At 46.7% G+C, this 26,237-nt stretch overlaps 1 protein-coding gene across 4 annotated transcripts in view; it reads left to right on the plus strand.

Moving 5' to 3' along the window:
- CTIF (cap binding complex dependent translation initiation factor) overlaps positions 1 to 26,237 on the plus strand; it is a 189,530-nt gene that overhangs the window by 38,749 nt on the left and 124,544 nt on the right. For 2 of the 4 annotated variants that reach the window (XM_083575659.1, XM_083575660.1), the window contains exons 2-6: positions 11,433 to 11,645; positions 14,063 to 14,146; positions 21,642 to 21,764; positions 24,131 to 24,204; positions 25,635 to 25,739. In XM_083575659.1, coding sequence (XP_083431785.1) covers positions 11,466 to 11,645; positions 14,063 to 14,146; positions 21,642 to 21,764; positions 24,131 to 24,204; positions 25,635 to 25,739 — 566 coding nt within the window. In that variant the 5' untranslated portion in view covers positions 11,433 to 11,465. The remainder of the gene's footprint in view (positions 1 to 11,432; positions 11,646 to 14,062; positions 14,147 to 21,641; positions 21,765 to 24,130; positions 24,205 to 25,634; positions 25,740 to 26,237) is intronic. The other 2 variants (XM_083575661.1, XM_083575662.1) reach the window with 1 other exon arrangement.

Here is a 26,237-nt window from a genome sequence, read left to right on the forward strand (position 1 = left end):
ACTGTTGATCAAGTCTGGTACCACCAACGGTAGCTGGCGGTATTTCTGACAGACCTTTGATAGAAATATTTCCTATCATCTCAAATCCTTTCTACTGGAGATGGCAGAGGTTAAATTTAGGTCCTCCTGTACGCAGAGCGGGCACTCTTCTCCTGAAGCATGGAATTGTAGAGTTGGACGGGGCTTAACCCTTGGGGCTACAGCTTGGGGAGAAAGGTCTATGGTCTCCGAGTGGCGTTGTGGGAAAGAGTTCAAGGACTAAGTAGAACCATACCTATAATGACGCGGGTGGCGCTGTGGGTTAAACCACAGAGCCTGGGACTTGCCGATCAGAAGGTCGGCGGTTCGAATCCCCGCAACGGGGTGAGCTCCCGTTGCTCGGTCCCTGCTCCTGCCAACCTAGCAGTTCGAAAGCACGTCAGAGTGCAAGTAGATAAATAGGTACCGCTCTGGCGGGAAGGTAAAGGGCGTTTCCGTGCACTGCTCTGGTTCGCCAGAAGCGGCTTAATCATGCTGGCCACATGACCCGGAAGCTGTACGCCGGCTTCCTCGGCCAATAAAACGAGATGAGCGCCGCAACCCCAGAGTCAGTCACGACTGGACCTAATGGTCAGGGGTCCCTTTACCTTTACCTTACCTATAATGAAGGACTGCGTTGCAGTTGAACCAGTTTGCAGCGCTAAGCATTTTGCCAGCTGGATTTGGAAAGACACCCCCCCCCCCATCCCAGCCTGTTTTCCCCCTCCCTCCCTCTCCATTTTCTTTTGCTCAGTCAGCTAGATGACACTGTCAGGAGCAGTCGCTTTCATCTCATTACTTTTACTGGCAAAATGCTGATATTAGCTGAGGCAAACACTATCACTTGGGGCCAAAACAGACGTCACACTGGAGATCCATGATCAATTCTCCCTACTCTTATTTTGTTTTGTTTTTTAACTTTAAAAGCAGTGAAAGGCTCTGATATTTTTTTAAAAATCAAAGCCACCGTATGGGGAGGGGAACTTAACTGTCCCCCCCCCCACCCAACATACACATTTTTCCTTATTTTTGTCATCTTTCCTCCCAGGAGCAGCTCTTAACTGCACAGGAAAAAAAGGCAGGTGTGTGTATTATGTTTGTTCTCCCAAGCAGGTCTAATAGTAGGTTTGGAAGGGGTTAAACCCATGGGCATTGACAGAGGGGAGGCTAAGAGGGCAGGTGCCCCCTCCATGAACCATAATCCCCATACAGTGGTACCTCAGGTTACATATGCTTCAGGTTACAGACTCCGCTAACCCAGAAATAGTGCTTCAGGTTAAGAACTTTGCTTCAGGATGAGAACAGAAATCGTGTTCCTGCGGCACGGCAGCAGCACGAGGCCCCATTAGCTAAAGTGGTGCTTCAGGTTAAGAACAGTTTCCGGTTAAGAACGGACCTCCAGAACGAATTAACCTGAAGTACCACTGTATAGTCATACCTCGGAAGTCAAACGGAATCCATTCTGGAAGTCCATTCAACTTCCAAAATGTTTGGAAACCAAAGCGTGGCTTCTGATTGGCTGCAGGAAGGTCCTGCAGCCAATTGGAAGCCCCGTCAGACCTTCGGGTTCCAAAGAACGTTTGAAAACCGAAACACTTCTGGGTTTGCGGCGTTTGGGAGCCAAAACGTCCGAGTACCAAGGCGTTCGGGATCCAAGGTATGACTATATTCCTTTTTTTAAAAAAAAGAGTAAATTTATTATAGCTAAATTTATTGAGATATGAAGCAAAATCTCCAGGCACTATATTTCCCCCCTTTTTGTGAGATACTAGCCTGATCCAACTCTTCCATTGTTTTACTTTGAACCCAGACCACCCTGGAAAAATTCTTGTTGACGCCATGGCCCCAACTTCCACCCTTCTCTGTGCCACGGCTGCAATCAAAATTGAAGCTCATTACCTCTCATCATTTTTCATTTAAAAAATGAAAATAAAAATTAAATTAAAAAATAAAAATACTGGAAGAACAGGTCTGGAAATTCCCATCACTTTCTTTATATGAATTTTTTTTGCTCAGTAAAAGCAAAGGCAAACACAGCCAGCTCGATGTGAGCAAATTCGTGCAATAGTGCTAAAATACAAACAAGCACCTATAAAATACGCAGAGGCATTACACAGCAAAGGCAGTGTTTTCAGTGTAAAAGATACCTCCAGCTCCATCAGTTTTCTGCCAACTAATACCAAAAGGACCCCATATCACAGGGGTCAGCAAACATTTTCAGCGGGGGGGGGGGGCGGTCCACTGTCCCTCAGACCTTGTGGGGGGCCAGACTATATTTGGGGGGGGGTGATTGAATTCCTATGCCCTACAAATAACCCAGAGATGCATTTTGAATAAAAGGACACATTTTACTCATGTAAAAACACGCTGAATCCCGGACCGTCCATGGGCCGGATTTAGAAGGCGATTGGGCCGGATCTGGCCCCCGGGCTGTAGTTTGCCTACCCATGCCATATCACTTAAAAACAATATTTTAAAGAAACTGTTCTCTACATTAAAATAACAACAACACACATTGCCAGTCTCTTCAGTTTGGTGACATGCCATATTTTAATTAAGCATTCCATCTTAGAATGTGTGTGTGTGTGTGTTTCTTTCTGCTAATAGTCTGTTGTTATCATACGTAACATATTCATGAATTCATTCAGATTGCCTAATAAAGTTCCTCCTAGTTTTGTCCTGTGTTGCATCTGTTTTGGCAGCCAGCATTTTGGATATATGAACAGGTATACCAGGGTGACATGATAATATGAATATCAGTATTACACTGATGTGTAGGGTGCTTTGCAGAGAGCAGATTTGGGGTGAAGGGAAGCCATGGGTCGGGAGGAGGGAGGGATAGGTCAATACTTGGAAAATTGGTAAGGATGCCTAAGTGTTTTAAGAGGCTAAGAACAAGGAGTTAAAAGACTAACATTAAAGAATAGAAAAACAAGGGAATTTGAGAAGAATTTGGTACAAATGAAATTATGTGAGCCATGTTTTTGCTTGTATTCTGGTTTATTTTGGATGTAAAGTCTTCTGTTGAAAGGACTACATAAAATAAAATAAAATTTAAAAAGAGCAGACTTTGCTTCAAAGATGCTTAGAATCTGAATTCTGATAAGGGGATAGAGAAAAGTATTTCAGCAAATCATGTATATCCCCCCATCCCCACTTTCATTGGCCGTATTTTGCCATGACCCTACGGCTTTTCTAAATTCCCATATGTTGTCCTCTCCCCTTCTCCTAATAGGGATTATCTCATGGTCTCGGCCAGCCCTTGCCCTCTTGTGCCCTTCACATTCTCGGTTTTTCTTTATCTTCCTTACTTTTCCTGCCTCCTCCTGGTTGGGGTACATGTCAAAATGGCTCCCCTGCCTGATGGAGATAGACGCCATTTTCCAATATGGCCAACAGGAGGCCTTTCACTTTCCGAGTCCCACACACACAAACCTCAGGGCCTGCCTGAGAGCCAGCCCAGGTCTTGTGCTGCTTCTGTGCTTCTGGAATACTAGCAAAATCTTCTTCTTCTTCTTCTGTGATCACTCGTAGCCGCGTAAGATTGTCTTCCATAAACACAGTTTTAACAATGAGTCCATAAGTGACTGTGTAGGTCAATTCTGGACCCACACGTCCTTCCACAGTGGGGACATTGGTTTCCAAGAGGGAGTTGATCACGGTGTGGATTTGCCAAGCATGCCTTCCTCTTAGCACATTTCTCCCTTGCATCCTGAGTTTGAGTGTCTTCAAAGCCCATGACACCTTTGGTAAAGGCTGTTCTCCAACTGGAGCACTTGCAGGCCAGTGTTTCCCAGTTGTTGGTGTTTATACAGCATTTTTTAAAATTTGCCTTAGGTAAAGGTAAAGGGACCCCTGACCATTAGGTCCAGTCGTGGCCGACTCTGGGGTTGCTTGTTGCATGCTGCCACTCTTTGCTTTGGGTTCCTCCCTTTTCTTGCCAAAATCTTGCACCTTGTTAAAATGGTGTCCACACACTTATTTACTCGGGGATTTGTAGGATGTCAGTTGTCCAGGACAGGTGAGAACAGATGTGGAGAATCTGGGGTTCTCCTGTTGTCGGTGAGGTACAACTCCCAGCCCCCCTGGGGCTGATGGGAGTTGTAGTTCAGCAACACCTGGCGCACCAAAAGCTCCCCACATCTGGGCTAGAAGGACGTAGTTCTGAAATTGTGGTTTATTTACTTTTCTTGTTGCCTTGATGCAAATCGACTAGTTTATTGTTTTAATTGGAGTTTATCGTACCCTGTCCTGCAATTGACTATGGCAATGGACAGATTAGAAATGTTAAATTAAATGAAAGAGCCACTGGCCTTTTGGTGATTGATTGGTGCTATAAAACCGTTAATGCCTCTCTTCTTGGCATTGCTGTCTGAGCATATGAAGAATCTGCCTTTTACAGCAGGGGTGGTGAACATTTTTGGCTCTGCGAATAGTCAGCCCCCCGACATCACGACGACATCAGGTGCAAGGTGCTGTGAACATGGTTAGAAATTTAGATATATAAGCTAATCACCAAATGGCACCTTAAACCTAGGTTACGGTCACCGCAGGGGAATGTATCTGTGCCTTTATTCTTTTCTTTTTTTGCAATGAAGTCTATTATCATTATTCATTTCATTTCTACACCGTTTTAAAATTTAAAGAAAAAATCTCAAAGCGGTTTGCAACACATTAAAACATCAAATAAAACAATGCAAAATAAAATGGAAGTCAAGCTTCAAGGAAAATGCTTTCAGATCCTTCTCTCCTTTTTGCTTTCCCCAGATTTATTTACCGACCTAATTTATAGAGCTGCCCCATAGGAAGAAGAACTCTCGGAAGCCAGGGTGGTGTAGTGGTTAGAGTGCCGGACCAGGACCTGGAAGATCAGGGTTCAAATCCCCACTCAGTCATGGAGCTCACTGACCTTGGAGTCAGTCACAGCCCCCTGAACCTACCTCACAGGATCATCGTAGGGATTAACTGAGGAGGGGGGTGAACCATGCACTCCCTGGAGAAAATGGTGGGATAGAAATGCAATAAACCCAGCCAAATGGGCAGGGTATAAATAAAAATATATATAATTAAAAATATATAATTAATTTAGTGGTACCTCTGGTTGCGAACGGGATCCATTCCGGAGGCCCGTTCGCAACCTGAAAAGAACGCAACCTGTGTCTGCGCGCATGCGGCTCGAGATTCACCACTTCTGTGCATGCGCATGATGTCATTTTGTGCATCTGTGCATGCGTGAGCCGCGAATCCCGGAAGTAACCCCTTCCGGTACTTCCGGGTCACCGCGGGACGCAACCTGAAAACGTGCAAATGTAATATGAGGTATGACTGTAATAATAAACAAGCTTACCTGCTTAAGGTCAGCCAAGTGGAGATGTCTGAGGCCAACCTGGTGTCCAGAGATCTCTGTGTGGCTGAAGTTGCACCTGGCTAATTTCAAACACTGCTTCAAAATGCCTTGCCAAGGTACTTTTAAACACTGGCCCAGTATTTAATAATCTTGGTTGGCATCTTTGCTTAGAAGACTCTCAGCAGCAGAGACCAGGAGAATCGCAGCCCAAGCCTGAAACTGGAACTCTCCTGCATGCAAAGCACATTCTCAGATCCCCAAGCTACCACCTCTTCTCAGACCTTCCTCCTTCATGATCAAAGCCTTTCAAAAATGTCTTCTTCTTCTTCTTCTTATTATTATTTTAAGGCTAAGCTTCGCCTCCATATTCCCATCCCCATTCAGCTTGGCAGCGTGTTAATTTCCACCGGCTCATTTGCTTCTAATCATCATGATTAATTCAGCTTAGGCATTGCCTACCAAACATGTTCTCTGGGCGACATACAGAGCAGAGCAGTCAAATTTAAAACATAACCCGTAAGATGACACTGAGAACACTTTTTGGTGCCACCACCATCTGATGTAAGAGTTGGGGGAAGAGTTTCAGGCAGAGGCAACGATTGCTTTTCAGCTCAACGTTATTTGACGAAAATTTAATAGAGAAATTTAAAAAATATCCCTGCCTTCTCCTCTCCCAGTGTGGTGCGTTTGAGTTAGTAGCCCAGTTTTCAAAAGCTGAATCTGGGTGCAGGATAAACTGCAAATCACATTTGTTCATTGCATAATTGGAAAACTTTCCTGGTTGTAGAATTCAGCTTTCTTCTTGACACAGAGCTTGGTGTTCTTATTTTCTTTCTTTTGGCACCGAACATGTACAAACTCTGATTATATCTTGGCATTCCACTTTCTTAAGCGTATCTGACACCTCACAGCAAGCCCAGGTGTTCAAAGGCCAAATCCCATCACATTACCTTGGCAGGAGAGCTTACAGCCTAACGATACAAGCCAGGAGCGGGAGGCTAAAGCATAGCAAAGCGGCTGCTCGGGATATTGCTGGAAGTTCTTCTTGTGGACTGAAGTGTGGTAGGAGAGCTTAAGGGGGAACTGACTCCAGAGGTATTGTGGAGCAACAAGGGCAATGTTTCTCACATGGACCCCTAAATGTGAAAGATAACTTCTTGGCTTGTATGCCCCCCACCATAGCTCCTGCCTCCAAACTTCTAGAGCAGGTGTGGAGAACCTCCAGATGCTGATGATCACCCACCATTCCTGGCCATGCTTGCTGGAGCTGGTGGGAGCTGTAGTTCAGGAACATCTGGAGGGCCAAAGGTCCCCTACGCCTGTTCTAGGGAGTTCCAGAATGAAGGACAAGACCGTAGCTTGTGGGTTCAGCACTCGCTTTCTTTGCAGAACGTTGCATAGGAAGGTGCCATAAAGAAGGCTGATCGGCGAAGAATTGATGCTTTTGAATTATGGTGTTGGAGGAGACTCTTGAGAGTCCCATGGACTGCAAGAAGATCAAACCTATCCATTCTGAAGGAAATCAGCCCTGAGTGCTCATTGGAAGGACAGATCCTGAAGCTGAGGCTCCAATATTTTGTCCACCTCATGAGAAGAGAAGACTCCCTGGAAAAGATCCTGATGTTGGGAAAGATGGAGGGCCCAAGGAGAAGGGGACGGCAGAGGACGAGATGGCTGGACAGTGTTCTCAAAGCTACCAGCATGAGTCTGACCAAACTGCGGGAGGCAGTGGAAGACAGGAGTGCCCGGCGTACTCTGGTCCATAGAGTCACGAAGAGTCGGACACGACTAAACAACAACAACAACAATTACCTCGACTCCCAACTCCATCCCAGCCAGCATGGCCAATGATCTGGGGCGATGGGAGGCCTACAGCAGTGTTAGAAACTAGGATAGAAAAGCTATTTGCCACATGACTCCCAGAACTTAGGTTATGGGCCCAAAAACAAAGTCTTGTTGCGATTTTATTCTTTTACTGTATTCTCTCAGTTGCCACACACAGCGACAAGACTTCTCGAAGAGCTTGCATTCTGACAGTCCCCAGTTGCAAAATGCGCCTAGCGCCTGGCTAATTTCGAACGCTGGTCCATAGGTTCCCCATCCCAGGATTATCAGATGCTGGAGACAAAGCTCAGTGGTTCTGTTGCCATTTATTCTGTGCTTGCGGACTCCAGATTGGTCCCAACTCAGAGTGCCTGCTGGGCTAGGAGGGCCATTTTGCCTTGTACAATAATTTTGACCGCCTTTAAGTCCAGAACATAAGGGACGCAGGTGGCGCTCTGGATTAAACCACAGAGCCTAGGACTTGCCGATCAGAAGGTCGGCGGTTCGAATCCCCACAACGGGGTGAGCTCCCGTTGCTCGGTCTCTGCTCCTGCCAACCTAGCAGTTCGAAAGCACATCAAAGTGCAAGTAGATAAATATCTTCCTCTGGCGGGAAGATAAACGGCGTTTCCGTGCGCTGCTCTGGTTCGCCAGAAGCAGCTTAGTTATGCTGGCCTCATGACCTGGAAGCTGTACGCCGGCTCCCTTGGCCAATAAAGTGAGATGAGCGCCGCAACCCCAGTCGGTCACGACTGGACCTAATGGTCAGGGGTACCTTTACCTTTACCTTTATGTTCAGAACATACATTTACAGTGGTACCTTGGGTTACAGATGCTTCAGGTTACAGACTGCGCTAACCCAGAAATAGTACCTCGGGTTAAGAACTTTGCTTCAGGATGAGAACAGAAATGGTGCGGCAGCGGGAGGTCCCATTCGCTAAAGTGGTACCTCAGGTTAAGTACTTAATTCGTTCCGGAGGTCCGTTCTTAACCTGAAGCACCACTTTAGCTAATGGGGCCTCCTGCTGCTGCCGTGCCGCCGAAGCACGATTTCTGTTCTCATCCTGAAGCAAAGTTCTTAACCTGAAGCAATATTTCTGGGTTAGCGGAGTCTGTAACCTGAAGCGTATGTAACCTGAGGTACCACTGTACTTACATTTAGCACAATTTGAACACCACTTCATCATTTTAAAAAAATCAGTGCTTTTCATGAAATGGTGCAAAATGCTTAAAGTAGCCATTAGAAGTGGCAGACCTAATAAACAGCTAACAAACTTGCAAATTAAAACAACACCCCTCACAATGGTACATAATAAATTTACATGTCTGGGTAGGCTTGTCTTGAGGGGAAAGTTTTAGCGGGCATTGAAAGCAGTACAATGAAGGCACCTGCCTAATCGTCAATAGGCGGTGAGTTCCAGAGAATTGATGCTGTCCTACCGAGAGATGGATAGCTTGCATGTATTTGCAGCAGGTATGCGGAGTTATCCCCCAGTTATTAGCATTTTAAATATTTTTTTTTAAGGGGGCCAATGAGCCAAAACCTGAATCCGGACCATTTGCAGTCCCGACTCCGGAATCAGCAGTTCATTCTGTCCCGCTATCCTCTAAGAACCAGTTAATTATTTACTCTTCCGTCACCCCCTGTGCCGTGTTTATTCATGTTCCCATATGTCACGCCTGGCTTGGCATTGTCCATCTGTCAGTTCTGCAATAAGAGCCCTGGTGAGTGGCGGCCTTTAACGGCTTCTCTCCATTGTCGTGTTGCAGGAGGGACTACAATGGGCTGCGCTTTCATGTGGAGGTTGAAGCAAAACCTTTTGTCGCAGCTTCGTTTCTTTCGGGGGTCCGCCTGCGACGCTGCAGAGCGGAGCTCGGAAGAATCTCTTGGCTTCCTGCGCTCGAAGAGCTAAATGTGACCCCCGCCGTCGCCTCTTTTCTTTGCCTCGCCCGGTGCTGAGCCTTTTGATTCCCCATTGTTAGCTGACCTTGGTAATTGGGTCTCTTGTTCGGCCATCTTTGGCTTGCCACGGGGCTCAAAGCACATGCTCGCACAGATTGGAAGGAGCTAATAATGGCTTGCTTCTTGGAAACCCCCCCCCCCAAGGGTGGTGAAGGTGTGCGAAAGAGGAACTCCCGTGCTATTTTAATTCTTTCACGTGCGTCTGGCACAGGGCTGGGCAATGTTAGATTTTCAGCATCGCAGCGCATCACCAGCCAGACATCATGGTTTGAAGAATATACCGCGATATACCGTTTCCGAGCACAGTTCAAAGTGTTGGTGCTGACCTTTAAAGCCCTAAACGGCCTTGGCCCTGTATACCTGAAGGAGCGTCTCCACCCCCATCGTTCAGCCTGGACACTGAGGTCCAGCTCCGAGGGTCTTCTGGCGGTTCCCTCCCTGCGAGAAGTGAGGTTGCAGGGAGCCAGGCAGAGGGCCTTCTCGGTAGTGGCGCCCGCCCTGTGGAACACCCTCCCACCAGAAGTCAAGGAAATAAACAACTATCTGACTTTTAGATATCTGAAGTTTAGGGAAGTTTTTAATGTTTTACATTTTATTGCGCTTTTAATTTTCCGTTGGGAGCTGCCCAGAGTGGCTGGGGGAAACCCAGCCAGATGGGCAGGGTATAAATAAATAAGTAAATAAATAAATAAATATTATTATTATTGTTATTATTACAGTGATACCTCTGGATGCGAACGGGATCCGTTCCGGAGCCCCGTTCGCATCCTAAGTAGAGCGTAACCCAGTAGATGACGTCATTTTTGAGCGTCTGCGCATGCGCGAGTGGTGAAACCCAGAAGTAGCGCGCTCCGTTACTTCCGGGTCACCGCGGAGCGTAACCTGAAAACGCTCAACCTGAAGCACATTTATCCCGAGGTATAAATTATTATTATTATTAATTGAAACAAGCTGCATTGGCTTTAGCTGGTTAGACGCAGGGCGAAGCTGTCGCAGAGCTCACCACCGGAGCTGGGGCCCTTTCTCTCCAGTGCCTCGCAGGCTAGGGCCAATGCTGCTGGCCTAGGCCACTGCTCACCTTGGGGGAGAGAGGGCTCCCCCCCCCAGCTGAGCGACCCCAATTCCTCAGCAGCATCAGGCTTCACTCAACTGTGGTGTAGAAGAAGCCTACCCCATCTGTAGCTTCTTTCTCCCTCTGCGCTGTATGAGGGCAGACTGTGATGTTGGTTTCACTCAACATCACATTGCTGGTGAAACCGCCGTATTTCCGAGCCCCTCTGCCAGCATCACCCTTGGATGAAGTTGCGCCGCTGGCAGAGGGACTCGGGAGCGCAGTGGTTTCATCACTGGTATACCGCTGAGTGAAACCAACATCGTGGTCTGCTCCTCATACCGGTCCTGGATGATATAGCGGTATATATATCTCCCAGGCCTAGTCTGGCGTGTCCCCACAATATTTATGTTTCTGGTTGCCGCTGAAAATCCCTCCCTCCACTCCCAATCTAAGCCTGAGGGGCACATCCGCACCACAGACTTAAACTGGTTTAACCATCAGTCCTTCTTCCCAGAGGACGCTGGGAATCGTAGTTATGTGCCGCTCCTTAAACCGCCGTTTTACAATCGCTAAAACGGAATGCCTCGTTGCCATTTTGGGGTCGGGCAGCTCGAATGTCGTATTTTTCCAATATGGGTTTTTTCGTTCCTGAAATTCTTTATTTCTGCTTCTGCAAATGAAATATCACAGGTAAAATTCTAAAGCATGCGTTGTTGGTGTGTGGAAACAGCGCAGGTCCAAGGATCCCCAGGCAGATGGTGGAGACATCGGGCGCTATCCCAGCGCCCAGGCATCTTCACTTGATTGCAAGTGGCCAATAGGTGCAAAAATGCACCTGGCGAATTTTGAATGCTGGTTATGGGGGGGGGGGGATAGGAGCGTCCTAGTGATCCGCCCTGAACAAACTGCAGTTCCTAGTTCTCAGCTGTTGAGCCGTGAGGATATTTGACTGGTCATTTTTAAATGTTACCCTTTCTAAACTTTGTGTTGTATTTGCTTCTTTATGTTGTAGGCTCCTTTGGGGGTGGAGGAAAGTTGGATAAAAGTCTAATAAGTGCCCTGTAATATTTTTAGGCAGGGGAGCGGGGAGGTGCTTTAAAATTTTGACAGGCTTTGAGGAGTGCAAGTGAGCAGTTCCTCAGACTTCTCTGTTTTTAAATGTGAATATTGGCACTTAGGTAAAAATCATGCCTTCTCTCTCCTTCTCCTACTCCTCCTGCCCTTAGGCCCCTTCCGCTCTTGGCTCCCTATCCAGAGTGATGGAAAATTCCTCTGCGGCGTCTGCCTCGTCTGAGGCAGGGAGCAACCGTTCGCAGGAAATCGAAGAGCTGGAGCGTTTCATCGACAGCTACGTTTTGGAGTATCAGGTCCAAGGCTTGCTAACGGACAAGACGGAAGGGGACGGGGAGAGCGAGAAAACGCAGTCCAATGTCTCGCAGGTGCGTACAGGTGGGCGACTAGGACAAGGGGCTGTAAGGTGCAGTGGGGAGAGTACAACGAATCGGCTGCCATTTGCGGTGATGATGATGAATGGCATTTACTGTATTTTTCGCTCCATAAGTCATCATCATCATCAAACCTTTATTGCATTAGCATACAGCCATAGCAGGATAAGACAAAAAAATGCTAGAGAGAAGCAACCTAACAAGATTCAAACGATATTACTGGCATTATGACATTTAAATTACCCTAAAACAATAATGTAAAAATTTAGTTGCCAGCGCCGGGAATCTAAAATGCAGATGTAAAACATATAATGGCCCCAAAATAGGCTCGGCACATTAGGTTAAAAAGGTAATGCAAAGAATTAAAACAGGTCCAGGTCTGGGACACACTACCCAGTCAGTGTAGCCCTGAGTTTCAAAGCCTGCACTATAAAGATTGCCACCCCACGTGAAATTTGGGGATTTGCATCCACAAGAAGCGATTTCAAACAGTCTTCCTTAGATGTGATGGTGGGCGGGATCAAGAGGAGGAGCTCCATAAGTCACACCTAGTTTTTAGAGGGGCAATGCCAGAAAAAAAATATTCTTTAAAGGGAGCGCTGAGCAGAGCCTGTATGCATCCCAGGCTCTACTCAGCGCTCCCTTTCACGAGCCGCGTGGAGCATGTGTGTGGCGCTTGCAGGCTTTTCCCCAAGGAGCCGCACACACGCTCCGTGCGGCTCTTTAAAGGGAGCGCGGCTCTTGGGGGGCTTTTCTGCGAGGTGGGGGAAGAGACTAAGGGGCTGCCCTTCTCCTTCCTCGGGGAAAAGCCCCCAAGAGCCGCACACACACTCCACGCGGCTCCTTAAAGGGACCGCTGAGCAGAGCCTCCTGCCTGCATTCGCTCCATAAGATGCACACACATTTCCCCTTACTTTTTAGGAGGGGAAAAATGTGTCTTATGGAACGAGAAATACGGTATATCCTCTCCCCATACGAACTGACCCAGACCCTGCCATCATCGTCTGAGGCCCCTTTTTGTGTGTTACTTCAGCCAGAGCTCCAGAGCGGCAGCAACACGAGGACGGGGCCTTTTCTGCAGGGGCTCCCCATTTGTGGAATGCTCTCCCCAGAGAGGTTTGCCTGGCGCCTTCCTTATACACCTTTAGGCGCCAGGCAAAAATGTTCCTCTTTAAATGCCTTTTATAAATGTATTTGTAGGAAGGTCATTGGCTTGTTTTGGGTTTTCTTTTTGTTTGTATTTGTATTTTATGTTGTGTTGTGAACGGCCCTGTTATCTCCACATGAAGGATGGTATACACATTTAATAAAGAACAACAACAACAACAACAATAATATCCCACCTTTTTCTCAAGGCTCACTCGCTCCCCCCCTTCTCTCTCTCTGTGAAGCTCCTCTTCCAGCTGTATTATTTACCGTATTTTTCGCTCTATAGGACGCACCGGACCATAGGACGCACCTTGTTTTAGAGGGGGAGAACAAGAAAAAAAATCCCCCCCCCTCTCTGCTCAGCGCTCCTTCAGCGAAGTGGCAGGAGAAACAGAGCCCCTTCCATTTCTCCTCCCGCTTGGCTGAAGGGGCGCTGCACAGCTCTCCCTCTCTGCTGAAGCCAGAAGAGTCTTGCTGTCCTGACTTCAGCAAAAGGAACCCGAAGCGCACCAGCCCCTCTCGCTCTCCAGGCTTCAGTGAAAGCAACGCGAAGCCTCCAGAGCGCGGAGGGAGCGCTCCCTCCGCGCTTCAGAGGGTTCGCGTTGCTATCGCTGAAGCCAAGGAGCCTGCATTCGCTCCATAGGACGCACACACATTTCCCCTTAATTTTTGGAGGGGGAAAAGTGCGTCCTATAGAGCGAAAAATACGGTATTTCATTTATATCCCAACTTTTTCTCCCAAGGAGCTCAAGGTAGTGAGCATGGTTCTCCCCCTCAGCATTTAACCCCCAAAATGACAACCCTGTGAGGTAGGTTAGACTGGGAGGCAGTGACTGGCCCAAGGTTACCCAGTGAGCTTCATGGCCGAGTGAGAATTTGAACCCTGGTCCTGGTCCAACACGAACCACCGCTACCTCTAGAGCAGGGAAACCAGCTTTTTGGTGGAGGGGGCTCCAATCCACCCCCTTGTTTAATTTTATCCATTCCTTGCAGCTCCATCAATTTTAGGCTGTCGATATTCCACAAGTGGCTGACCTGTGGGCAGGCAGGCTAAAAAATAATTCTGTGGGGCCATAACTTTCTGCATAGACTCGCAGCAGGGCTGGTTTAAAATGATTCCCCTTCAGTCTCCAGTTTCAAGCTCAAACGAAGTTCTTTGTGAAGTTGTTCTCCTCCCAGTTTTACAGCAGTGAGTTTCCAGAGCTTTCCTCAAAGCAGTTGTTTCACATGGCGCCTTTCTGTCTCTTTCTCTTTTGTTTCAGTGGACAGCTGACTGCAATGAACAGGTAGAAGGCAACCGTTCCTCCTCGCGAGGCAAGAACGTAGCACCTCATAATCAAAACCAGGTAAAGGAAACAGGAGCCTTCTGCGAGAAATGTGTGTCTGTCTGTCTGTGTGTTTTGTGGCTTTCTTCCTTGCCTCAAGGTTTCACTTCCAAGACTTGAGATGTCTTGACAGCATAAAATAATGTTCCCCAGAAGGATTTTGAAACATGACTTTGGGTTCTTGCTGATAACTGCTCACAAATCTTCCCTCTTAAATGCATCTGAGTTTTCAGTTGCAATGTACGACTTTGGGAAATTTTATTTCTGGGAGATCCTTCTGAAAAAGGAGGAAGATAACTTCTGAAAAAGTCTCGTTTTCAACTACCCTGCTCTGCTATTTGAACTGGGTGGGAGGCAGGATTTTTTCCCCCAGACACAACTCACCAGAACTCAGTTCCGGCACCTCTTTTTCTAGAAAAATAGGACTGGTGGGAGCCAGTTTTGAAAGCTGCTTGTTCCTCTGTGTTGTGATCTTCCAGCATTGCCTTTGTTATCCTTAGTTTGCATTCAAAGCTGTTTGCTAGATCATGAGAAGTTGTTGGACTCTGATACCTGTACTTACTATGCTACAGAAGCCAAGCTAACTAAATCAAAGCAAAAGACCTTGCAGCGGTGCGAAACAGCCTTTTCTTAACAGTATTTCATAAACCTTAGCTTGTTTGCAAGCTAACTCTCTGTAAGCCACTTTTAGGGTTTTTGCAATCAAGGGGTATATAAATCTTATCAACAAAATCAGGCACCCCCAAACTCGGCCCTCCAGATGTTTTGGGACTACAGTTCCCATCATCCCTGACCACTGGTCCTGTTAGCTAGGGATGGTGGGAGTTGTAGTCCAAAAACATCTGGAGGGCCGAGTTTGGGGGTGCCTGAACTAAATGAACAAACTTGAGCTGCTTAGTTTTGCTGAGGTTTAGCAAAGTTCTCCAATTTCATTAGCTCTTTTGCCAAGCACCTTAACCAGAGGTGTTTCCAGATGTGAAAGATTTAGCAGTGCCCAAATCACCGCTGCTCTGCTTTAAGCTGGAAGTGGAAAGCAGCTCTTTCCAGGCTTCTAAAAACCTGCATCCGAATCATCACTCCTCCTTCCTCCAGCTGCAGTTATTGGGAGAAAGGCAATTTGCACTGGGACCACTGTCCGTGGGGAAAGGGTTAAGTGCTCCCACTCCTCCCCTGCTGCAATTTGGGAAAGAGGGGGAGAAAAAGCTGGATATAAAGGCAGTGCTATTTGGGAAGGGCAGAGCTACACTTCAGGGGAGAAACAGATCGTAGGAAAGGACGCAGTCTAGGGACCTGTCTGCCCTATGCATTTAAAGCGATATCATGCCACTTTAAACAGTCACAGCTTCCCAGAAAAGAATTGCAGCAAGTACAGTTTGTTATGAGTGCTGTTAGGAGGCCCCTGTTCTCTGCACGGGGCTACAATTCCCAGAGTTTCCTGGGAAGTGGGTTTTACTGTTAAACAACACGGAGAGTTGTAGCTCCGAGCTGGGAATAGACGGTACATGGAGGTTGTGGGACTCAGACTCACATTGGCAGCATAGCCAATGAACAGGGGTGATGTGAATTGTAGTCCATCACCATCTTGAGATGAGAGACAGGGCTCCTTGCCCTAGGCTTATCTATGATTGTGCATCACCTCTGAGAGATCTATCCTCCATCAGTTTGTCTGTTACTGTTATTATTTTTTCTAGGCCATCTAAGCCTTTGGCAGCAAATTCTATATATTATGTTCCACAAATAAATGCAGTGGTACCTTGGTTCTCAAACTTAATCCGTTCAGGACGTCCGTTCCAAAACCAAAGTGTTCCAAAACCAAGGCGCGCTTTCCCATAGAAAGCAATGCAAAACGGATTAATGTGTTCCAGACTTTTAAAAGCAACCTCTAAAACAGCAATTTAACGTGAATTTTACTATCTAACAAGACCATTGATCCATAAAATGAAAGCAATAATCAATGTACTGTGCTATAAAATAAATAAGACAGTATTGTAGATGATAAAACTTATTATTTTTTCTTACCTGCACTGATGATAGTCATTGTTTGGATGGGGGGTTTTTATCCATTTCCACAGTCACAAAATCAATCAATCAGTAGCTGAACCGGGTTCCACACAGTCACAAAAACAAATTAACCGAAAATGCCTCAAAAACAAATACGCAAAATAAATAGCAAAAACAAAAGCGCCAAACTTAATCCATTCCAGAAGTCCGTTTGACTTCTGAAATGTTCGAAAACCAAGGCGAAGCTTCTGATTGGTGCAGGCGCCCCGGAAACAAAAGCTGACAGACGGGTTCTCAGCATTTGGGAACCAAGGCGTTTGAGAACCAAGGTACCACTGTATTTTGTTTTGTCTGTCCTGAATCTCCTGCCAGCCATTTTCATTGGGTGACCTAAGTTCTAGTATTCTAGCAGAGAGAGAGACAGAGAACCTTCTGTAATCCTCTTGACTTTTTCCATACCATGCCTAACTTCTAAAACCAGCACCGTGCTCCACCTGAGTCACATTTCCCCCCCAAACCAAGGATTGGACAGCCAGTAACCCTCCCGACGTCATTTAACTACATATCCCATCATTGCAGTTCATGAGACATTTTGGCTGGGGCCAATGGAAACGGGAGTCCAATAACAACATTGTTGTTGTTTAGTGTCTGACTCTTCGTGACCCCATGGCCAGAGCACGCCAGGCACTTCTGTCTTCCACTGCCTCCCGCAATTTGGTCTTCTCTTCTCATGAGGTGGCCAAAGTATTGGAGCCTCAGCTTCAGGATCTGTCCTTCCAGGGAGCACTCAGGGCTGATTTCCTTCAGAATGGATAGGTTTGATCTTCTTGCAGTCCTTGAGACTCTCAAGAGTCTCCTCCAGCACCATAATTCAAAAACATCAATTCTTCGGCAATCAGCCTTCTTTATGGTCCAGCTCTCACTTCCATACATCACTACTGGGAAAACCATAGCTTTAACTATACGGACCTTTGTCAGCAAGGTGATATCTCTGCATTTTAAGATGCTGAATAGGTTTGTCATTGCTTTTCTCCCAAGAAGCAGGCGTATTTTAATTTCGTGACTGCTGTCACCATCTGCAGTGACCATGAAACCCAAGAAAGTAAAATCTCTCACTGCCTCCATTTCTTCCCTTTCTATTTGCCAGGAGCTGATGGGACCAGTGGCCATGATCTTAGTTTTTTTGATGTTGAGCTTCAGACCATATTTTGCCCTCTCCTCTTTCACCCTCATTAAAAAGTTCTTTAATTCCTCCTCACTTTCTGCCATCAAGGTTGTGTCATCTGCATATCTGAGGTTGTTTATATTTCTTCCGGAAATCTTAATTCCGGTTTGGGATTCATCCATTCCAGCCTTTCACATGATGAATTCTGCATATAAGTTAAATAAAAGCAGGGAGACAATATACAGCCTTGCCGTACTCCTTTCCCAATTTTGAACCAATTAGTTGTTCCATATCCAGTAGTAATAGTAGCTTCTTGTCCCACATAGAGATTTCTCAGGAGACAGATGAGGTGACCAGGCACTCCCATTTCTTTAAGAACTTGCTATAGTTTGCTGTGGTCGACACAGTCAAATGCTTTTGCGTAGTCAATGAAGCAGAAGTAGATGTTTTTCTGGAACTCTCTAGCTTTCTCCATAATCCATCCCATGTTTGCAATTTAGTCTCTGGTTCATCTGCCCCTTTGAAATGCAGCTTGCACTTCTGGGAGTTCTCGGTCCACATACTGCTTAAGCCTGCCTTGTAGAATTTTAAGCATAACCTTGCTAGCGTGTGAAACGAGTGCAATTGTGCGGTAGTTGGAGCATTCTTTGGCACTGCTCTTCTTTGGGATTGGGATGTAGACTGATCTTCTCCAATCCTCTGGCCACTGCTGAGTTTTCCTAACTTGCTGCCATATTGAGTGTAGCACCTTAACAGCATCATCGTTTAAAATTTTAAATAGTTCAGCTGGAATATCATCACTTCCACTGGCCTTGTTATTAGCTGTGCTTTCTAAGGCCCATTTGACTTCACCCTCCAGGATGTCTGGCTTAAGGTCAGCAACCCACTACTTTGTTATTGACAAAGAAAATAACAACATGCATGTTCTAAACTCAAATGTCTCCATGTTTTAGAAATGTCTCATTTCTAACTCGAAAACGTATCTGCTGAGTACTGTCTGTACACCAGAGTTCTGCCATGTCTTTATAGTTTTAAATGGTCTCAGCTTCATGAATGCAAAGGTGTTGTTTAAAGGCATACTGTGTTATCATTTTGCCTATCGGAACAAGCAGAGCTTTGAAAAGTGGAATAATTTTTACTGGTGTTATAGATTAATGTGTGTTGGGAGGACTTGCAGTATTTGTATTTCTGCTCGTGGACAAGATTCCTGCTTGATGTGTGTTTCCCCGTGGCATCGAGGCTGTTTTTATGGAACCTTCAGGCATGTTCACACATGAAAGGGTTTATAATCTCTTCAAAGCAGCGTTTGCCAACCCGGTGCCCTCCAGATATTTGGGCTGCAACGTCCGGCATTCTCAGCCAGCACAGCTGTGGGCACCAGGTTGGCAAAAGCTACTGCACAGGCAGAGAACCAGTGGACTCCCATCAGTCCTGACCAGCATGGCTAATGGGCAGGGATCATGGGATTTGTAGTCTACCAACAGCTTTCCCCATCCTTGGGGCCTACTCTAAATTTATTAGTGTAAATTTAGAATTTCATACATCAGTTCACAGAAATCACTTAGAAGGGTACCTGCGCCTTTTACTTCATAAATCTATTTTTTAAGGAGACTTAACTCTTTTTTTTTTAATGGAAGCTCAAGAGAGCACCTCTTGGCAGTCCTTCTGGATAGCTTTAAGTGTGGGCGACCCTTCTGGCTAAGTGTGCGCATGTGTCTGTCTCTGTTTGTGTGCTTCTTCTGAGTGTGCATTGCATTTAAGTGCTGTTGAACCCTGCTTATCTTGTTCCTTCCCAAGCTGGGCTCACCCGAGATCAGTTTTGTTTTAACTTGCAAATAATTTTAGCGTCCCTGATGGACAAGGAACAGTACACCATATTTTTCGCTCTATAAGACGCACCAGACCACAAGACGCACCTAGTTTTTGGAGGAGGAAAACAAGAAAAAAAATATTCTGAATCTCAGAAGCCAGAACAGCAAGAGGGATCGCTGCGCAGTGAAAGCAGCAATCCCTCTTGCTGTTCTGGCTTCTGGGATAGCTGCGCAGCCTGCATTCGCTCCATAAGACGCACACACATTTCCCCTTACTTTTTAGGAGGGAAAAAGTGAGTTATAGAGCAAAAAATTCGGTACTTTGCTCTCTCAAGATAGCATCACCTCAATCTGTTGTTTGGCTAGACAAGATCTGAAATAAATATTTTTTTAATGAATCAGATCAGTTGCTTTTCTACCAGAGCAGTGCTAACTCCGACTGACAGTAACCACCTATAGATCTTTTTCTCAGCAGTGAGAATCCTTTTTAGCTGGAGCGGCCAGGCATTGAACTTGGCATGTTATGCGTGCAAACCATGTTCTCTGACACTGAGCTACAGGAATATAGGAAGCTGTCTGGTGCACAGTTGAAGCATTGCTGCATCTGGGTCAGTGTTGTCCACACTGACCGGCAGCAGCTGTCCAGGGTTTCATCTCTCTGGCCACATGGGGAAATACCATCGCTCTGTGGTCTACCACTTTGCTTTGCACAGCACCCCAGCTTCAATCCCTGGTGTCACCAGGTAGGGCTGGGGAAAGCTGCTGCCTTAAACCCAGAGAGGTACTGCCAGTTGGTGCAGGCAGTATTGGGTTAGATGGACCAATGGTCTGACTTGGTATAAAATCCTACATTCCTAGCCTGAGCTCTGTCAAGGCACCTTTCAACCTGTCGCTGCAAAAGCTGGGAAGCTGCCTTCTACAAAACCAAGCCCTTGGACCATCCAGTTCAGCATCGCTTGCACTGACTGGCAGCAGCTGATCAGGGTTTCAGGCAAAGGTCTCTTCTGGGGATGCTGGGGGTTGAACGTTGGACCTTCTGCATACCAAACAGGTGTCCTACCACAGAGCTGTGGCCCTTCCTGGCCCGTTATCTACTCAGAGATTGGAATTATAGTGTTGGAAGGGGACCCTGAGGATCATCTAGTCCAACCCCCCTCGACTGCTTTTTCAAAGCAGTTAATGCATGCATCAGGTTAAGTACTTAATTCGTTCCGGAGGTCCGTACTTAACCTGAAACTGTTCTTAACCTGAAGCACCACTTTAGCTAATGGGGCCTCCTGCTACTGCCGCGCCGCCAGAGCACGATTTCTGTTCTTATCCTGAAGCAAAGTTCTTAACCTGAAGCACTATTTCTGGGTTAGCAGAGTGTGTAACCTGAAGCGTATGTAACCTGAAGCATATGTAACCCAAGGTACCACTGTATAAAGAATTGGTTGCAGACCAGAGACGCCTGCAACACTTCAGGAGTGCTTTTGAGATAAGTGAGCCAGGGAGAATGATGTAAAATTGGGGTTTGGCTTTGCTGCCCAACTCCCTTAAGTCCATGATCTGTCAGAGAAGAATGGATCCAGCCGAAAGCAAGGCAGATCTTCATTTTTCTGTTGGAACAGTTCCCTCACCTCCTTCCAAGGAGGGAGAGGCCCTGAACAAAAGTGTGCAGGAACCTTTAAAGAATTTTGACATTGCCCGACTCCCTTAGCCAAAGACCACCCCAAAATCATCATACATACATCCTAGGAGGCAGTTTACAGCAGAAATCCTGTCTGCCAGGAAACCTAATAATGGTCACTGATTGCATTACCTGGGCAGTCTGGCCTTTCTTTTGTGGTGGTTAATACAGTCGTACCTCGGAAGTCAAACGGAATCTGTTCCAGAAGTCCGTTCGACTTCCTAAACATTCAGAAACCAAGGCGCGGCTTCTGATTGGCTGCAGGAAGCTCCTGCAGCCAATCGGAAGCCGCTCCAGATGTTTGGGTTCCAAAGAACGTTCACAGACCAGAACACTCGCTTCCGGGTTTGCGGCGTTCAGGAGCCAAAAGGGTCAACTCGCAAGGCGTTTGGGATCCAAGGTACGACTGTACTTTGGTTCCTGAATCCAGGTCACAGGCTCACCCTATTCATACACAAATATGCCCTTAGGATAGGATTTGTCAGCAAAAAGACAATGCGAAGGCTTTCCCTATTTGCCCCGCTTACTGCCGAGGAATATTTGAGGTCCTTGAGAGAGTCAGAATGGCTTCAGGATAGCTCTCCTGTACCATTTCAGACACATGGTTTATATATTTAGATATGTGTGCATTTATGAATATTCTATATTTGAGACCTTAGAATTCTCAGGACAGAATGCGGTGCAAAACAGTCAGGATTCCTAGTTCAGGATAACAGGTGGGTTTCAGATATTGAAGGCGAGCGGTTGTCTCTAAGCACCCCAGACTTAACTCTCTCCCACCTGCTTCCTGCCCTACAAAAAAAAAAGGCGTTTATTAGCTTTGATAAGTTGCCCTTAACTAAAGCGAGCTGTTGTTTTTGATGTTTCCAGGAAGAGTGGGATCACAGCAGCAGTGGCAGCTCAGGATCCCAGCCTAGTTCAGGCTCCAGGCATGGGTCTGTGTCAAAGTCTGGCGGCCGAGGGAGAAGCAGCCAGTTCAGTCATTCAACCAAGGTATCCTCTAGTGGTTTTGCTGGTGGTGGAAGACAAGACTAGGAAAGCTGGAAGAGATGTCTGGTGGTGGCTGTTCACTGGAGGCCTCATCCTGTAAGGACATGAGTCTTCAGTGTGTGTGTGGCCACATCCACACATTCGAAGCACCGCCGCACCGCTTTATAAATATTTCCCCCCGGAGAATCCTGGGAACTGTAGTTTAAGGGTGCTGAGCGTTGCTAGGAGACCCTCCACCCGTTCCCCTCGCAGAACTACAGTTCCCAGAGCGATACAACAAATCGTCTATTCCCAGGAAACTCTGGGAACTGTAGTTCTGTGAGGAGAGAATAAGAGTCTCCTAGCGACACTCGGCGCCCTTAACAAACTACAGCTCCCAGGATTCTTTGGGGGGAAGCAATGACTGTTTAAAGTGGTTTGATAGTGCTTTAAATGTGTGGTGTGGATGTAATCTGTGTGGCATAGAAACTGTGGTTGAATGAGCTAGGCCTCACTCCTCAAAACGGGCCCGCGTCCTGTGACCATAATACCCCACATTCCTACAACTTGATAGTAAATTACACATCTGCACACGTTTATACGGAAAGCTATAATTTGTTGGGTTGGCCCAAAATTTAGCTCCCTTTTCCTTTTTTCCTTTTTTTAAAAAAAAGAATTAGAGTTTTGCATCATGCAAACAAGAGAAGGAACTTATTGATTTTAGGGGTGCTGACTGATGGATGGCAGTTATGAGAGGAAAAGGGCAGCTCCGTAATGCCTGAAAAATGAAACTCCAACTGAACCGTCTTTCTTTTCAGCAGAAAAACAAAATTAGTCCTACAATTCCAGGCTGTCTCTCTCTCTCTCTCTTTTACTGATTTTGTTTTTTAAAAAATGGCCATGAAAAGAAAACATACGGCATCCCATGGTGTAAGTTGCAAAGTAAAGTTATCTGTACAGAAGAACAAGAACTTGACCAACAAAAATGAATGTGTTTCTTCTCAATAGAATTAACAGAGATCTGGAATGGTTGCTAGCAAGAGACCCCCAACTCTTTTGAGTGGATAGCAAAAGTTTACAGATTTGGATCTTTTTTGAAAATAAAAATCCATAAGTCTACTTTTAGGTTAAGTCCAGTTTCAAAATTTCCAAACCATTAGCAAGCCAAGCGATAATGAAGGGTGCACTTCTTGAGCCCAGTATTTTGCTATAAGGGGATTTTGCTCTTGCAGTTAGGTGGCGTCCCATGCTTTTAGACTTTCCCGGGCATCATGAGAGTTTGACTATGTCCACATGGGCTCAGCATCCTGAGGGAATGTGGCTGCCACAACTGCAATGCGGACGGCTCCTGTGACCAAAATGTAGGGGAAGGTGTGGGTATCATTTGAGTAACACTTGAGTACAGCATTTGCACAGCCCTAAGTGACACTCCCATGTCATGAAGCCTGTCAGCACCTGATAAATCACACACACGAGAGGAGTTGGGCATTGTGCTTTGCCTGTGGACTGTGTTTAGTTTGTTGAGGGTCACAAGTTGTTGTGCGGTCCAGCTTTTAGTGTTTCGACAAGCTAGATGTTGTGTTAGCCTCCAAACTGTGAGCCCATCAAAAGGATGATTGTCTGAATGAGAAACTTCCAGCTACAACTGTTGTTTCAGCCAGAACTTATTGCTGATTATCTGTTTTAAGCGTCGCCTGCCAGAGAATAACAGGCCTTCAGTTATATGGTTTGGGAGGGGGGGAATGAGGGAAATATCCCTGATCTCGCTAGGGTGATCTGCTGTTTTAACTCTCTTCATCTTCCAATTCACTCTATGAACGACAAGGGCTGATTAAATCTGTGCTAAGCCATGTTGTCTACGTACTCGGGTAGGTTTCGGTTACAACCCATTTATCAGTTTTATTCCTGATTCACTGTCCAAACTCATCTCAGTTTCATTGGCTCACACTGTTCTCTGGAACTGAGATTCGGCAATGGCAGAATTGCCTCCAGACCATCCATATTTTACGAAAGGGATTCAAGTTTGCACAGCTAAACTGGACCAATGCGCCCTGGCGCTTTAGCCCAGCAAAGGAAAGGAATAAGACTATTTTTATTTTATTTTTTGCCAATTGGAAAGTGATGGGGGCGAAGAGAAGAGTGGGGCGAAGAAATGACTAGCGTGAAGACGTGTAAAACATCTCACAAGAAGACCAGGGTGAACGCTCAGCAATAAAGATTATTATTTTCATGTATTAGATTTGTATATAAGCAAACTTCGTGCAAGCAAATATTACCAAATGCTCAGTAAATGGGTAATCTGAAAGCGCTCTCCGTTATTTAAGGCAAAGTTGCATGGTAGACGTGTCGTTCTGCTTGAAAGTAATGAAGATTTTACACCTTCTTTTTAGAACGGCAACAAAGACAATTCCCTTGACATGCTGGGAACAGATATCTGGGCAGCCAATACCCTCGAGTCCTTCAGGTCAGTTCACCTCTTAAAATGTGACCATACCACCTGCATTTCCATTCGGTTACCTGATAATTTTTTCCACTTGCTTCTAAACCTCTTAATCTCACTGCTGTTCAGTGTTCTACCATTACAGTTGCAATATCTATTCTGGTTTATGCAGTGGCGTAGCGTGGGGGGTGCAGGGGGGGCCGGCCGCACCGGGCGCAACATCTGGGGGCGCGCGCTTGCACTCGCAGGTCTCTGCCCCTACCTGGCTCACTCACTCACTCTCACTGCAGTGCTGGCTGTGCGAATCCGATCCGAGCCGCCGGGTCGCCGCCCACTGTGAAGGGGGTGGGTGCCAGGCGTGCGGTGCGGAGAGAGAGCGAGGGACTATCTGGGGGAGGGACAGTGCAGCGGCCGCCCAGCGCAGCGCTGAGCGCGGGAGAGAACCACACCAGACCAGACCAGGCAGCAGCAAGAAGAAGCTGGCAGCGGCGGCAGGTTAGGGGGCGCAAATTACTTGCCTTGCCCCGGGTGCTGACAACCCACGCTACGCCACTGGGTTTATGATGATTGCTGGGAGGAAGCAAACGTAAAATTCTCAGCTCCAGGCCATCTGCCTTGATGAGCATCCTAATGCTGTTTATTTCTACAAGCTGGAGTTTTGCCTTAAAATCAGTCAGATTGCCTCAAAAGCTTTTTTTTCTCCTGCAGAGAGGCAGGCACTAAAATAAAATGCCCTAATAAAATTAGGCAAGATACCTTTTTGGAAAATCTTCACTATTTTTGTTCATAGAAATTATTCTAAGATGCCACCTGGTGGTTTTTAGAAGAAGCAATCTCCACTTCTCACACCAAAGCAAATGCTACTTGTAAAGTGGTAAAGGTAAAGGGACCCCTGACCATTAGGTCCAGTCGTGGCCAACTCTGGGGTTGCGGCGCTCATCTCACTTTAGTGGTTAAGGGAGCTTCCAGGTCATGTGGCCAGCAGGACTAAGCCGCTTCTGGAGAACCAGAGCAGCACACGGAAACGCCGTTTACCTTCCTGCCGGAGCGGTACCTATTTATCTTCTTGCACTTTGACATGCTTTTGAACTGCTAGGTTGGCAGGAACAGGGATCGAGCAATGGGATCTCACCACTTCGCGGGGATTCAAACTGCCGACCTTCTGATTGGCAAGTCCTAGGCTCTGTGGTTTAACCCACAGCGCCACCCGCGTCCCTGTAAGGTGGTACCTACTGCAAAATAAATAGGCACCAAGGAACGAGTGCCTATGCTCATCTAGTCCTCATTCGCCCACAGCAGTCTAATAAAAGCACATACGGTTGGTGGTTCATTCAACTCCCAAAGTGCCCTGTTCAGTAGATCCATGCCCAACTTTTAAAACTCATTTTGTGGTGTGTGTGCGATTCAACTGCTCTGTGTCTCACCCCCTCTTTTGCTCTCTCTCTTCTTCCTAGCGGTGCCACCTGGGACTTGCAACCTGAAAAACTTGACTTCACGCAATTCCACAGAAAGCTCCGCAACACCCCCAAGCATCCCCTCCCACACATAGACAGAGAAGGGTGAGTAGGTCGCCGGACTTTGTTTACTTTCTGGTTGGGAGGCAGGAAACCCAAAGACGATTGGAAGAGAAGCCCTGCTGGGTTGGCCCAAAGGCCCATCTCGTCCAGCGTCACATAGTGACGAACCAGGTGCCCCCAAATGAGAAGGACATAAAAATAGCCTGCTAAATCAGGGCCAATGGCTCACCTCGCCCAGCATCGTGTTCTGACCATGGCCAACCACACACCTATAGGGTTGCAAGGAGAACATGAGCGCAATGACAGCTTCCCCTCCTATGGTTTCCAGCAATTCAGAAGCATTTCTGCCTCCAGCTACCGTATTTTTCGCTCCATAAGACGCACTTTTTTCCTCCTAAAAAGTATTGGAATGTGAGAGCGTCTTATGAAGCGAATGGCGCTGCGCAGAGAGGTAGAGCTGCGCAGCGCCCCTTCAGCGAAGCGGGAGGAGAACGGAGCCCCTTCTGTTCCTCCTCCTGCTTCGCTGAAGGGGCGCTGCGC

This window comes from Podarcis filfolensis (genome assembly GCF_964270895.1).
Source record: "Podarcis filfolensis genome assembly, chromosome: 11".
Lineage (NCBI taxonomy): Eukaryota > Metazoa > Chordata > Lepidosauria > Squamata > Lacertidae > Podarcis > Podarcis filfolensis.